At 52.2% G+C, this 12778-nt stretch overlaps 1 protein-coding gene and 1 non-coding gene across 2 annotated transcripts in view; both read right to left on the bottom strand.

The window, feature by feature from the left end:
* Nucleotides 1-1388: 1388 nt before the first annotated feature.
* Catsper3 (cation channel sperm associated 3) overlaps nt 1389-12778 on the bottom strand; it is a 30321-nt gene continuing 18931 nt past the window's right edge. Inside the window, exons 3-8 of the mRNA XM_026398176.2 lie at nt 10415-10654; nt 5042-5224; nt 4244-4384; nt 3785-3904; nt 2825-2979; nt 1389-1491 (exon numbers count right to left, since the gene is read on the bottom strand). Coding sequence (XP_026253961.2) covers nt 1389-1491; nt 2825-2979; nt 3785-3904; nt 4244-4384; nt 5042-5224; nt 10415-10654 — 942 coding nt within the window. The remainder of the gene's footprint in view (nt 1492-2824; nt 2980-3784; nt 3905-4243; nt 4385-5041; nt 5225-10414; nt 10655-12778) is intronic.
* Trnaa-cgc (transfer RNA alanine (anticodon CGC)) lies at nt 11190-11263 on the bottom strand. The gene has a single exon. It is a non-coding gene; the product is annotated as a tRNA-Ala (tRNA).

Below are 12778 nucleotides of genomic sequence, written 5' to 3' on the forward strand. Positions count from 1 at the left end.
GCATTGGAACAATTCTTGTCACCTACTCAGGAAAATTAGCATGTAACCAAGAGCATCAAGAGGGCCAGGGCTGGCTGGGGGTGGTGGTACATGCCTCTAATTGAAGCAGCTTAGGAGAATCATAAGTTCAAGACCATCATTGGCACCTTAACAAGACCCTGTCTCAAAATTAAAAACATAAAAAGGGCTGAGGATGTGGCTTAATGGTAAAGAATCTTAGGTTCAGTACCAATACCAAAAAAAAAAAAAAAAAGGGCCAGGGTGGGACTACAGATTCCTTGTCACTGAATCTCAGTATCCAGCACAACTCAGCAAACAGTAGTTGATCAACCACAAGGACAAGATCCTTCTACCTGCCTTTGTCCTGTGGACTCAGGGTGCCATCCCCCAGGCCAGGAACCCACAGGCCCCACCATAGGACCCTGTTGTCCAGCCACACTCTTTCCACCCCAGGCATTTTCTAGTGACCTGACTCCCCAGTGTGTGTCTGGGACCTTTTTGTACCCAACTGTAGGTGCCAATCTCTCATCCCCAACTCTACCCCAAGCCTGCCTCCCCACTCTGTTCCAGGTGACATGGCCAAGGTGACAGGCTTCAGGAAAACTCTCTCACAATGGAAGCAGAGCAGGCACCACCAGGGCTCTGTGATGGCCCATTTGGAGCAGGAGGTGCCAGCTTTTCTGTCCCTCTAGGGCCCACAGATGGCTTTGTCATGTCTGGGCCAGAGTGGTACCAAGACCTTGGCAGTTCTGGTATTCATGTGGCCAGGAATGATGCAGTAAAGAGTCCTAACTAACCACAGCAGGAAGGTAGTCCAAAGTACCTGCTACTGCCATTGCTCTGGGCCATGGTATGTGGTGCTGCCCTTGCCAGTGGGCTGCTCCCCATGCTGAGCTCCCTGGCTGCCTCCCGTGCCCACACAGCAGAACCGAGCCACTGACTGTGGTGCCCCTTGCAAGGAGCCAAAGGGCAAATCAGAGCAGACTTCCAAAGACAGGTCTCCAAAATAGCAGGTCCACAGAGTGGCACCCATGCCAGGCAAGGGGTCCCACATAGACCAGCCCTCAGAGGATCCAACATCAGCAGGGCCACATGCTTTATGGGTCTGCTGGGGACCCTCCTTAGTCTGCTCCCTCCAGGAGCCCAGGGGATCCTTGCTGCTGGGTCCAGGGAGACTAGAGCCACTGTGGGCTTAGATGTGGCCTCTAGCCAGAGTGAGTCTTCCTCTCCGTAGGTGCTCTGTGTCATGGGGCCTGGGAATCAGACTTCAGGAGCACCTCTCCAGCCCAACCCACAAAGGCAGGGAAACATTAGAGCAGTTGGAGTCCAGCTCCGAAAGCCATGTTTAATGAGGTCCCTCCCGGTCGGCAAGACCCCCAGGGCACCAGCTACTTCTCCTCCAGCCGTTGCAAGGCCTGGGACTTCTCCTTGGGCAAGTCCTCGAGCATCAGGCACAGCACGTTGACGATCTCGTAGTACAGCTCCTGAAGCCTGAAAGATGCCACCGGAGGGGAGGGGACCTGAGGACAGGGTGGGCTCCCTGCCGCCCAGACCACACCCACCAATGCTGGCTCGGGTGCATTCAGCACTTCTGGCAGATCAGTGGGGTCAGTGAAGAGCAAGGACTTCAGAGAGCCACATCAGGTGGTTGGCATCCTAGGTCCACTACTCTGCCTCTGGCCCCCTGGAGTGATTGATTTCACCTCACACGTTGAGCCGAGAGCGTGAAGAGCAGGAACTGTACAGTGGTGCCCAGACAGTGCCTGAACCACTTTTGAGCCCCAAGTGGACATTCCCTGGTCCTTCCTTTTAGTTTTGTCCAATCTCAGAAGCCCTCTAGAGGATTTTCAATGAGAAACCAAGCTAATTATGTCTATCCTTACTCAAGATCCCACTGAGGCTCCCCAGTGCCCACAGCCAGGATTTTATATCCTTCCTACTCAGCTATGGCCAGTCATAACTCCAGCTAGGCTTACAAGCCCTGTCCAGGCCTAGCTCAGAGTTTCACATACATTTTTTTAAAAATATAATTTTAGTTGTAGATGGACACAATACCTTTATTTATTTTTATGTGGTGCTGAGGATCGAACCCAGTGCCTCACACATGCAAGGTACACACTCTACCTCTGAGCCACAACCCCAGCCCCACACATACATTTTTACTATTTAATCAGACCAGTAGCTCCTTTGGGACAGGTGGGAAAGGGACAGAGACCTGCCCAAGGGTCACACAGGAAGGTAGTGGCAGAACCAGGCCAAAAGCCTCCTCACTCCCTGACTTGCCACCCAGTATGCTTTCTCTGCCCCCTGAAAAGGGGTTCGAAAGGAGGCCCTGGAGAGATGAAGGAGCCAGAATCTCTATATAAGTCAAAAAGGATTAAGGAGGCTGGACGCGGTGGCGCACGCCTATAATCCCAGTAGCTCGGGAGGCTGAGGCAGGAGGATCACGAGTTCAAAGGCAGCCTCAGCAAAGTCGAGGTGCTGAGCAACTAACTCAGTGAGACCCTGACTCTAAATAAAATACAAAATAGGGCTGGGATGTGGCCCAGTGGTCGAGTGCTCCTGAGTTCAATCCCCTAGTACCAAAAAAAAAAAGAGAGAGAGAGAGAGAGGACTGGGGAGGGACAGCAGAGTTCCCCAGCCACAGGCCTGTCCACTTGCAGCCCAAACTACATATTCATGGACTCTTGCACTCTCAGAAAGGCTCTAACCCACCGGCTTGCCCTACACATGGGTCACGGATGCTCCACCCTCCCATGGCCCTCAACACAGCCCCCACTCTGAGGAAGCCCGGGGGAAAGGAAAGGCTGGGGCTGGGACTGACTTGTTGACAGTATTGTCCTGGTTGTCCAGAGTGGATAAGTAGACATCAATGAAGGGTAGGCTAGTGCCAAAATCATCCAAGACCATGGGGTCAGTGTGCCGCAGAGTCTTCTTGAAGTCCTCCACCAACTCACTGAAACTCTTGCCAACATTGCTCTAGAGAAGGAAGCAAAATGAGTGAGTAATGACAGAAAAGTGGCAGTCACGCTGCAAGGAGATCTGGGAACCCTCCATGATGGGCCCCTGGCAGGTGTCTGTTCCCAGCTCCAGGATGAGCCTGAACCTTCATGGGTGAGGTAACCTCATGAGCCACCATCATCAATGTGGGGCAGGTGGCACACAAAGGAACCCATGAGAGTCTCAGAGTGGCTAAGTGTGTCCTCCAGTCCTGGAAAAACCCCAGACACAGCCTAGACAGGCAGATGTCGTCTCAGAGAAAAGGCTGAGGAGGGTCAGACCAAAGATGAGGGGACCCAGCAGGGGCGCCCAAAGCTTAGGCAGAAAAAAGAAGCAGCACCAGCCCTCATAGGTTTATCGTGCTTGACCCAAAACCTCCAGCCTGCTGTGTTAATTCCTCCTCTGGCTTTCGAAGTGTGGGGAAACCGAGATGGAGTGACACCCAGTCAGAGCCTCTTCATCCTCATCCATCCTGTGACCTGGGACTGGGCTGCCTAGCACCCAGTAAGCACAGGCTGAATGACCCAAAAGGTCCCACAGGGCAGTTCTGCCACAAAGGAGACGCCAACATTACAGCCCTGGACTCTCCAAGGGGGTCAGAGAAACAAAGAGACCGAGGAAGGAAAGCTTGGCGATGGGAGATACGGGAGAAGCACCTGCCTCACCTAAGGCCACAAAGCCTGAGGCCACCTGCCCTCTCCACATCAGGGCCCTCTTCCCAGCCAGTACTTCAGCCCTGACTGTCCCTCTCTCTGTCTGCTGCCCCGCCTGGGGCACTGCCTACCTGTGTCTTCATCAGCCTGTCCACTTCCTCCTGCTGCCGTTTCAGAATCACCTGCTTCTCCTCCATCAGGGTGACTTGCCTCTCCAGCTTCAGTTCCCGCTCAAACTTTTTGATGGAGTCCTAGTGAGTCAAAGGGTAGAGGTCAGGAGCAGCCTCTCGCTGCACACTGCCCGCGACCTGGTCTCGCCCCTTGCCTCTCCTTGCCTGTGGCTCAGGCCCTCAGCACAAAGATCCACCCCAACAGAGCCAGCCCCCAACTCAAGCTGCCAACCCTCCTGTTGGCTAGGCAAACGCACAAGCTCATGGCCAAGAGGTGGTGAGGCCCAGGAAGGGCCCACCAGGCCACCATCACTCTGTTTCAGAGAGAGACACCATTCTGCGTTCTCCCCAGAGGCCCGGCCCACACCTCTGCCTGTCACACCTGGCATTCCCATCCCCCACCCCCAAGCACAGCCTCACCTCCGTGTGCATGATCATCACCCCCACGAACATGTTGAGAAAGATGAAGGAGGCAAGCAAAATGAAGGCAATGGTGAACACCCGGCTCAGAGTAAAATTCCGCATGTCCAACTGTTCCTGGAGGTTTGTCCAGCCATCCACCTGTCCAGCAGGGCAGGGATTGCTGAGTACCAGGGCCCAGTGGAGCAGGCCCCCATCTCACCTGTGCCAGGGAAGCCCCTGACTCACTGAGGAGGAAACTGCCTCTGCCCCACATCAGCCTTTCAGCCCCTCTACATGGTGGCCTGGAAACGCAGGGCACCTCTGGATGGAGACCAGCATGCCCTGGGGTCTGTCCCCTCAAAGTCTGTCATTTTCCTTGGGAGGACATTGCCTCTTGCTAGTCCCACCTTTGAAAAGACTCCACTCTTTGAAAGAGTTCAACAGAGTCTGGAATTCTGGACTTGGGCCTTGCATCCTGATTCTTGGGTGGGTTTGTAACAGCCTGTTTCCAAAAAGGCTATGTAACATGGGTTTCATTTATAACTTAAACTTAATCCAAACGAAGTATCATTTGAGAACTCTGACAAGTTTGACGGCCTTGTTGGAACATATGGGAATGCTACACGGAGTCACAAGATCAGAGACGGAGATGAATCCCTGGCCTCTGACTCATGCTGGAAGGCCAGCCTCCACCTTCCCCAGGCTCAACTAAGTACCCGAATATGGGGAAAGCCCACGTTAGACCCTCACAGCCACCTGCTCACACCACCTGGCAGTCCCATAAGGCCCCCACCCTCTCCACTGTTCCCACAGTACCGTGGCCAAGCTGAAGAGGGTGAAGAAAGACAACGCCAGGCTCCCCCAGTTATTCAGGTCACCGTTCTCTACAATTCCAAACAAGCAGAAGCCCAAGATAGCAAAGATGTACATCAGGACAAAGAGGAGGGTGAGCACAGAGGCCACGGTGTAGACAGTCTGCCCCACGGCAGTGATGAGCATCTGCAAGGCAGGGACACGCAGCTAGGCCAGGGAGCCAGGCGGGGCATCTCAGAGGACAGAGATCCAGTCTGCCCCAGGTCACAACTGTCCCAGCATCTGGTGCCATGCCTGGCACACAGCATGATGAACAATTAGTGGTCGAATGAATGAAGTGAATCAGAAATGTGCTCAGATCGAGGGCTGCATCCATCTAACTGATTTGCCAGAATCGAACATCCCTTATCAGTCACCTAGGGGCAGAGGGTACACAGGATCCCAGGTCATGGATTTCAGGTCACCACGAACCACTCCCCATCTGGCTCTGAGGACATCCTAGGGTATCCTGCTCCTGATTCTCAGCTGAGGGCCAGCCCTGGGTGCTCTTGCCCCAGGCCCAGGAGGAGGGGAACCACCTGCAGGTTAGAATAGAGAGGGCCCAGAGGAATGTGGCTCCCATTCTTTCTGGACCCTGCCTTGGAAGGCAGGTCCCCAGGCCTCCCTCTGTGAAGTGGGATCTGGCTTCCCCAGCACATCGTGTGACTCCCCATCATTCGTTCTCTATTCTCTGGAGTATTGCATGCAATAAGTGCTCCACATGTGTTCACCTACCTCAAATGGTTTCACAGACATAATTTCAAGGTAGATAGATATTATCAGTTTTCCAGGATGAGGGGTCAGAGACTGAGAGGAGCAAACTCTCTTGACCAGGGTCACACTCCAGTATAACAGCAGAGCTGGGACCAATTCCAAAACCCTTTGCCTCATGTCATGACCTCCACCCGCCAGCAGCCCTGAGCACAGAGGCCGATTAGCACTAGGAAAGGGAGTACTTGTAGCTGGACACAAGACAGTGAAGTCTGGACAGTTGGGGTACTCCAGGAGGCAGAGATATCCCCAGAGCCCCAGGCTGCCCCACATGCAGGATGGTTTGGCAGGAATGAACACATGCCCGTTCATTCTTCATCCCCCTGGGGGAGAAAATTGGTGTTTTCAGATTCATTCCAAAAGAGCTGACTATTAAAGGAAAAAAAAAACAAAACACTATCTCTCTCCCTGCTAGACAGAGGCAGAACTTCTTCCCAAGGACTGGAAAAGTAAACCAGTAAGTGCTAACAGGAAACAGGAAACCCAGCAATGGCCTGCAAATTCGGTCTGCACAGGTGGGCAGGGGGCGCCCGAGTGGCAGAACCTGAGGCATGTGCAGAGGGCTGGGGAGAGGTCTGGCTGGCTGTCCCACCTCCAGGACAGCCCACCTGAGGACACAGCCAAGCAGCCTTGAGAAAAGTAGTTGTAATAAGGTCACACTCTCCAGTGGGACCCCCACTACCTGGTTGAGGCACAATCCAGGCAGCCTCTTTAATGAACAGATCCAGAAAGGGACAGAAATTGCCAAGTGCAGTGACACACCTCTGTAATCACAGCGATATGGTAGGCTGGGGCAGGAGGATCATGAGTTCAAAGCCAGCCTTAGTAACTTAGTGAAGCCGTGAGCAACTTAGAGAGACCCTGTCTCTTAATAAAACATAAAAAAGGGCTGGGGATGTGGCTCAGTAGTTGAGCACCCCTGGGTTCAATCCTTGGTACCTTAAAAAAAAAAAAAGGAAGGAAGGAAGGGAGGAAGGGAGGGAGGAATGAAGAAAAGAAAGAGGCAGAATTCCAGTCCCAGAGGATGGCCACCCAGGTCCCCACAGGTCAGGAGATCCTTCGCTGAGGAAGTTCTGGGCTTTCGAGGTCTGTAGCCTGGCCTCGAGTAGATGTCTGGTTTTAAATTTCCACATTCTTTGGAGAAGCAATACCCAGCATCCAGTTCCGTTCTCCTGGGTCCTGGGTCAGCCACAGCTATTCCCTTATGCCTGGGACTTTTGGGGGTGGTGGCCAGGGCAGGTGGCCAGGTCAGGGTTCTGAGAGAGTCTTCCTGGGCAGCCCCTGGGATAAGGGGGAAATGGTGGGACCCTAGAGAGGTGGGGAAGAGGAAGACGAAGCTGGGCTCACAGCCAGCAGGGAAAGTTGTCCAAATAAAATGCAGACGACCAGGAGCAAGGGACCCAGCTAACAGAATTCTCTACGTACAAAACAACAAGGAACGATTTCCTCGAGGAGCAAGTTTATTGCCATTAGGTGGATGGCAGAGTGTCATTTTAATGAATCAGGGGTGGAGAGCCGAGGATGTACCAGAGTGTCAGCTCTGTTCGGGGCTCCTTTAGACTTTCATTCACACACATTAGCATGGAGGGGCAAGTCCCCACCTCCAGCAGCTCCAGCTCCCTTGGCCAGCAGGCCAGACCAGCACACAAAGCCATGCAATCCAGGGTCACCTCTGTTCCCCTGTGAACCCAGGTCCCAAGACATTTCAGAGGCTACAGTAGAGCCACAGCCAGGACATCAGTCTCCAAGGCACCACTCTTGGGATGCATACCTCTGGTGACTGACAGAAAACTCTAAGGCCAAACCTGGGATAGACATTTGTGTACACGTGGTGTGTGCGTGCCCACGGGTCTCTGAGAATGTCTACGAGGACCAAAGACTGAGCAGGGGCCTGGATTCACAAGAAAAGCCTGGCTTGCTCCAGGATATGGCCCTGGGCCACTAGGGAGTCTCCCTGGGCTGGAAGGAGGTGCTGCCCCTGGCAGGCTCTCAACCTTGGGCACCTTCAGGTCTTTGCCTGCTGACCAGCTCCCCCCACACAGCCAAGACCAGTGTAGCTAGAGCCCCTGGCCTTACAAGGTGCCCAGCTGGGTCACAACAACTTCCTTCCAAGATGAAGGCCCTTCTGCCATCAGTCCTTCTCCCTGCGTGGTCCCTCAGCCCGCCACCCACCTCTCCCTCACGTGACTCCCTCAGGGGTTTGGCATCCATGTCGTACGGTGCCTTCTCTCCCGGCTTCACCTAAGCATCCCCTCTTACCTGAGATTACCCTAGCAGCCCTCTCCAGGGAGCTGCCTATCCCTCACTGACCTGGGATTCAGGGGGCCATCCTCTGCCTCGTCTCTGGAGCCCCTGACTCCATGGGCAAAGTCCCTATTTCTGGGCATGGCCAAACTTCTGGCTTCCCACTCCTCCTCGTGACTTGAAATCTCTCCTCCAGGCTCACCACCTCCTTCCCCACCCCATTGAGGCTAGCCTGGGGGATCTTTGCAGATGACACATGATCTAGACCACTTCCTCCCTGAACGTCCTCCTCGTTAGTGATTCTTGAAGCTTTTCCAGGCCCCAGGAAAAGCTGAGCTACTCCTCCCTCTGATCTCTCTCACTCTGAGGCACCCCCACCTGTCTGACCCCTTGGACCTCCAGTCTCCTTTTCTATCCACCTGTCTTACCCTCAGCCCTACCTGACTCCAACTCCAATACCCAGCACCTCAGACACTTCCCTCCCCCATTTCTAGGTCACAGCCCAGGGGCTGTCCCTGACCCATGAAGATGAGATTTGAAGCAAAAGGTGTCATGACTTGAAGTGCCTTTAGAAGATTCATGCCTGCTGCTGAGGCATTTCTGCCCGGGACACCCGGGAATCCAGGTGGAGGGTGACGGTGGCAGGGATGAAAAGACGTGGACAAGTCGGTGGCAGGGATGAAAAGACGTGGACAAGTCAGCAACTATTTAGGGGGCCGCATGACAAGACTTTGAGAGAGAAGAGCCAAGTTGACACTCAGATTTATGACTTGCCTACTGAATAGGAGTGGGGGACACTCTCCACCAAAAGATAAAATAGTGGAGGAGGAGCCAGGGTTTGGGGACCTGGGCAGGGGTGGGGGCAGGTGATGAACCTGCAGTTAGGCACGCTCTTGAGGAGCGCATGAGCTGTTCAGGAGGTGACTGGGTCTGAAGGTCACAGACACAGGCAGGTGGAGAGTCCTAGAAAGCAGAAAAGATCCTCCAGAGAGAATATGCAGAGGGCGGAGGGAAAGAGAAGGCAGGGCACGGTCCTGAGGAAAGAACGCCACGAGAGGTCAGGATGAGAAAGAGAAGCAGTGACCAGGACGCCCAGGGAAATGGCCACCGCATCTGGCAACCTCGAGAGGCCCTGCGCTCTGGAGGGAGGGGAAGAAGTCAGGGCTTAGTGAGGGACGAGGAAGTAAGACTGGAGAGGAAAAGGGGCGGAGAGAGGGCTGGACACACAGGCATGTGACCACATGAGGGCAAGAGATGAGGGACTGGGGGGGGGCTTGCTCCCAGGCCCTGTCCCTTCTCCCCCCGAGGACCAGGGCTGGCGGCTATCACAGCAGGATAGGTGACACACCCTGACTGGACAAATAGGCCCAGGCCAACCCCTTCCTGGAGAACAGCTGCCAGGACAAACACGGTGTATCCAGGACGCATGCCTGCCAGCCCGGGTGAGGACAAGGGGTCAGCTCCCAGGCTTGTTCTGAAAGCTTCAGAGCTCAGGCAAGGCCGAGCACCCCATGACTGGGGCAACCCAGGAAGACTTCTTGGGGGAAGCAGCACTTGCTGGGCTGCTCAACAAAGTGAGGAGGCTTCCCACTGAGAGGAGCAGTAGTCCTTTGGCTGTCTGGGTAAAGCAGCCACTGGCCCAGGTCACCAGAAGAGCTGGAGATTCCTAGGCATGTAGTTCAAAACATCTGTCCCATAAGAAAGTCAGTCAGTGGCTGGGGATGGAGCTCATTGGTAGAGTGCAAGACCCTGGGTTCCATCCCCAGCACCACAAAACAGGAAAAAAGAACAAAAGCTAGTCACTCTGCAGCATGGGACAGAAGTTCAGATGGCATCTGCTTCAGACACTCCTTTCAAACCTCAGCCCTGACATTTAGCTGCTGAGTGACCCTAGGACTCAATTTATTCATCTGTAAAATGGAGCTAATAAAATCTTTCCAGCCATTGTTCATCTTAAGATTGCGACCAAGTATTCCTCCTAACCCTCCCGCTGGGATTGAACCCAGGAGCGATTACCATTGAGCCACATCCTCAGCCCTTTTTATTTTTTATTTTGAGACAGGGTCTTGCTAAATTGCTGAGGTTGGCCTAGAACTTGCCATCCTCCTGTCTCAGGCTTCTGGGTCTCTGGGATTTTAGGCATGTGCCACCAAGTCCAGCGAATCTTAAGATCAAGATAATAATTCCAGTACAGGTCACCCCACCACACAGAAGGGCACATGAACTGGAAGACAGCAGTCAAATTACCTTTTCTTATGGGGCTAGTGGCAGTGTGGCCTGCAGCCTGACCTCCCAGCACCCTGGCACTCCCAGGGCACTCACCCTGATGCCTCGGCTATAGGGGATGAGCTTGAGGATGCGCAGGGACTGTATGCCCTCGGCGATGTTGTGGTAGGGGTAGTGTTTGCCCTTGATCTTGTGGAGCAGGTAGGGAATGAAGATGATGATGAGGATGAACACATCCAGCATGTTGTAGCCATCCTTCCAGTAGTCGATGGGGTCCACGTAGACCTTCATGGCGAACTCGGAGGTGCAGATGGACACAAAGATGATCTCTGAGATCTGCAGGGGTGGCAAGGGTTGAAGAGATCCAACCAAAAAGCACAGCCCCACAGTCCCGGCCCACTCCCTGCCTGGGCGACCCAATCCGGGTCACCCCCATGCTGGAGAAACCCAGGCAGAGTCCCTGGCACACAGAGCGCTCCGAGTGTGCCCGACTCCCTCCCCTTTGGTGTCTTCCCTCCTGTGCTCCAAGCCCCAGGTTTGAAACGAGGTGCTTGGGCATAATGACTGACTGTACGGGCCCCAGTCAGTGAGAGAGGAGAACGGGCCAGGGAAGCAGTTGGAGGCCAGACCACTGGGCCCTGGAGCCCAGGCGAGGACCAACCCCACTGTCATCTCAGCCTTGAAGGATTTTGAGCAAGGGAGCGATGAGAACTGATAGACATTTCTTTCTTTCTTTTTTCTTGGTAGTGCTGGGGGTTGAACGCAGGGCCTTGCACCTGCTAGTCAGGCACTCTACCCCTGAGCTACGTCCCTAGCCCCACTGATGCTCATTTTTTTTGAGATTTATTTTTTTATATAGCTTGTGTGTGTGTGTGTGGTGCTGGGGATTGAACCCAGGGCCTCGTGCATGCGAGGCAAGCACTCTACCAACTGAGCTATATCCCCAGGCCCTAAGATTTATTTTTTTTATTTGCTCTTTTTAGATGTACATGACAGTAGAGTGTATTTTGACATTTTACATATACATGGAGTATAACTTATTCTGATTGGGATAACTTATTCCATTCTTGTGGTTGTACGCGATGTGGAGTTTCACTGGTGGTGTATTCATAGATGAACACAGGAAAGTTATGTTTGATTAATTCTACTATCTTTCCTATTCCATCTCCCCTCGCTTCCCTTCATTCCCGTTTGTCTAATCCAATGAATTTCTACTCTTCCCCTCTCCTGCTTGTTGTTTGTTAGCATCAGCATATCAGAGAGAACATTCGGCCTTTGGTTTGGGGGGATTGGCTTCTTTCACTTAGTATAATCATCTCCAGAACCATCCATTTGCCAGCAAAGTTCATAAAGCCATTATTTTTATGGCTAAGTAATATTCCATTGTGTACATATACCACATTTTCTTTAACTGTTGCTCATTTTTAAGAAATCTGGGCTGCTGCTCAGTATAAGAGAAACAGCAACTAGAGGTGGGGCAGGGAGGCATTGGTGAGTAGCCTAGTTAGTCATTGCAGCAGTCATCCAGGGTGAACCAGATATGTTGAGGGGACAGTGGTGGTATGGGAGAGAAGAGGACATGTTCCAGATAGCCTGTGTGGACAGTGAGGATAGGACTTGATACTGAACTCCAGGATGCACGTAAAAGACAGGTGGCCAGCAAGACTCCTAGGTTTCAGAGGGAGTGACTGGTAAGCAGCCAGGTGAAGGGCACAGAGAGGGCTTCTGGAGGGAAAGATTTTTGAGATGTGTGATCTTTTAAGGATAAGTCATAGGTGGTCACTGGAAATTGTACCTCGGTTCACACCTCTCCATTTGAATAACATTAGAGCAGCTGGTGTTTCTATTTGTCCTCAAATGTCTCCACAAGACAACCATTTACATATACTTTTTAGTTTTTGAAACTACTATGTAACATTTAAGATACACAAAAAGACACAGAGACTAATATAACAAACAACCATATACTTACCTCTCAGCTTAAAAAATAAACTATTACAGGAAGTCTCTTGTGGCTCTTTCATTAATCAAATTTCTTTCCACAAAAGTAACCCAATTGAAAATGTGAAGCCTGTCATGCTCATGTATTTATATTTTTGTCACATAGATATCCCTAAAAAGACCTGTTATTTTTTTGCATTTTTTAGGCATTACATAAATAGCCTATATTACTAGCATATCGTTGACAATTTGCTCTTTTCATTTAAATTCCGTTTGTCTACTAGAAGGAAACAGGGAAAATGCTTTATGACATTGGTGTAGGCAAGGATATTTTCGATAAAAATGTAAAAGCCTAGGCAACAAAAGACAAAGTAGGCAAGTGGGGTCACAACAAACTAAAAGCTTCTGCTTAGCAAAGGCGACAATCAATAGCAACAGGACAACCCACAGAATGGGGGGAAATGCGTAAAAGTACTCATCTGACAAAGAATTAATATCCAGAATATCTCATGAACTCAA

Source organism: Urocitellus parryii, chromosome 1 (genome assembly GCF_045843805.1).
Source record: "Urocitellus parryii isolate mUroPar1 chromosome 1, mUroPar1.hap1, whole genome shotgun sequence".
Classification (NCBI taxonomy): domain Eukaryota; kingdom Metazoa; phylum Chordata; class Mammalia; order Rodentia; family Sciuridae; genus Urocitellus; species Urocitellus parryii.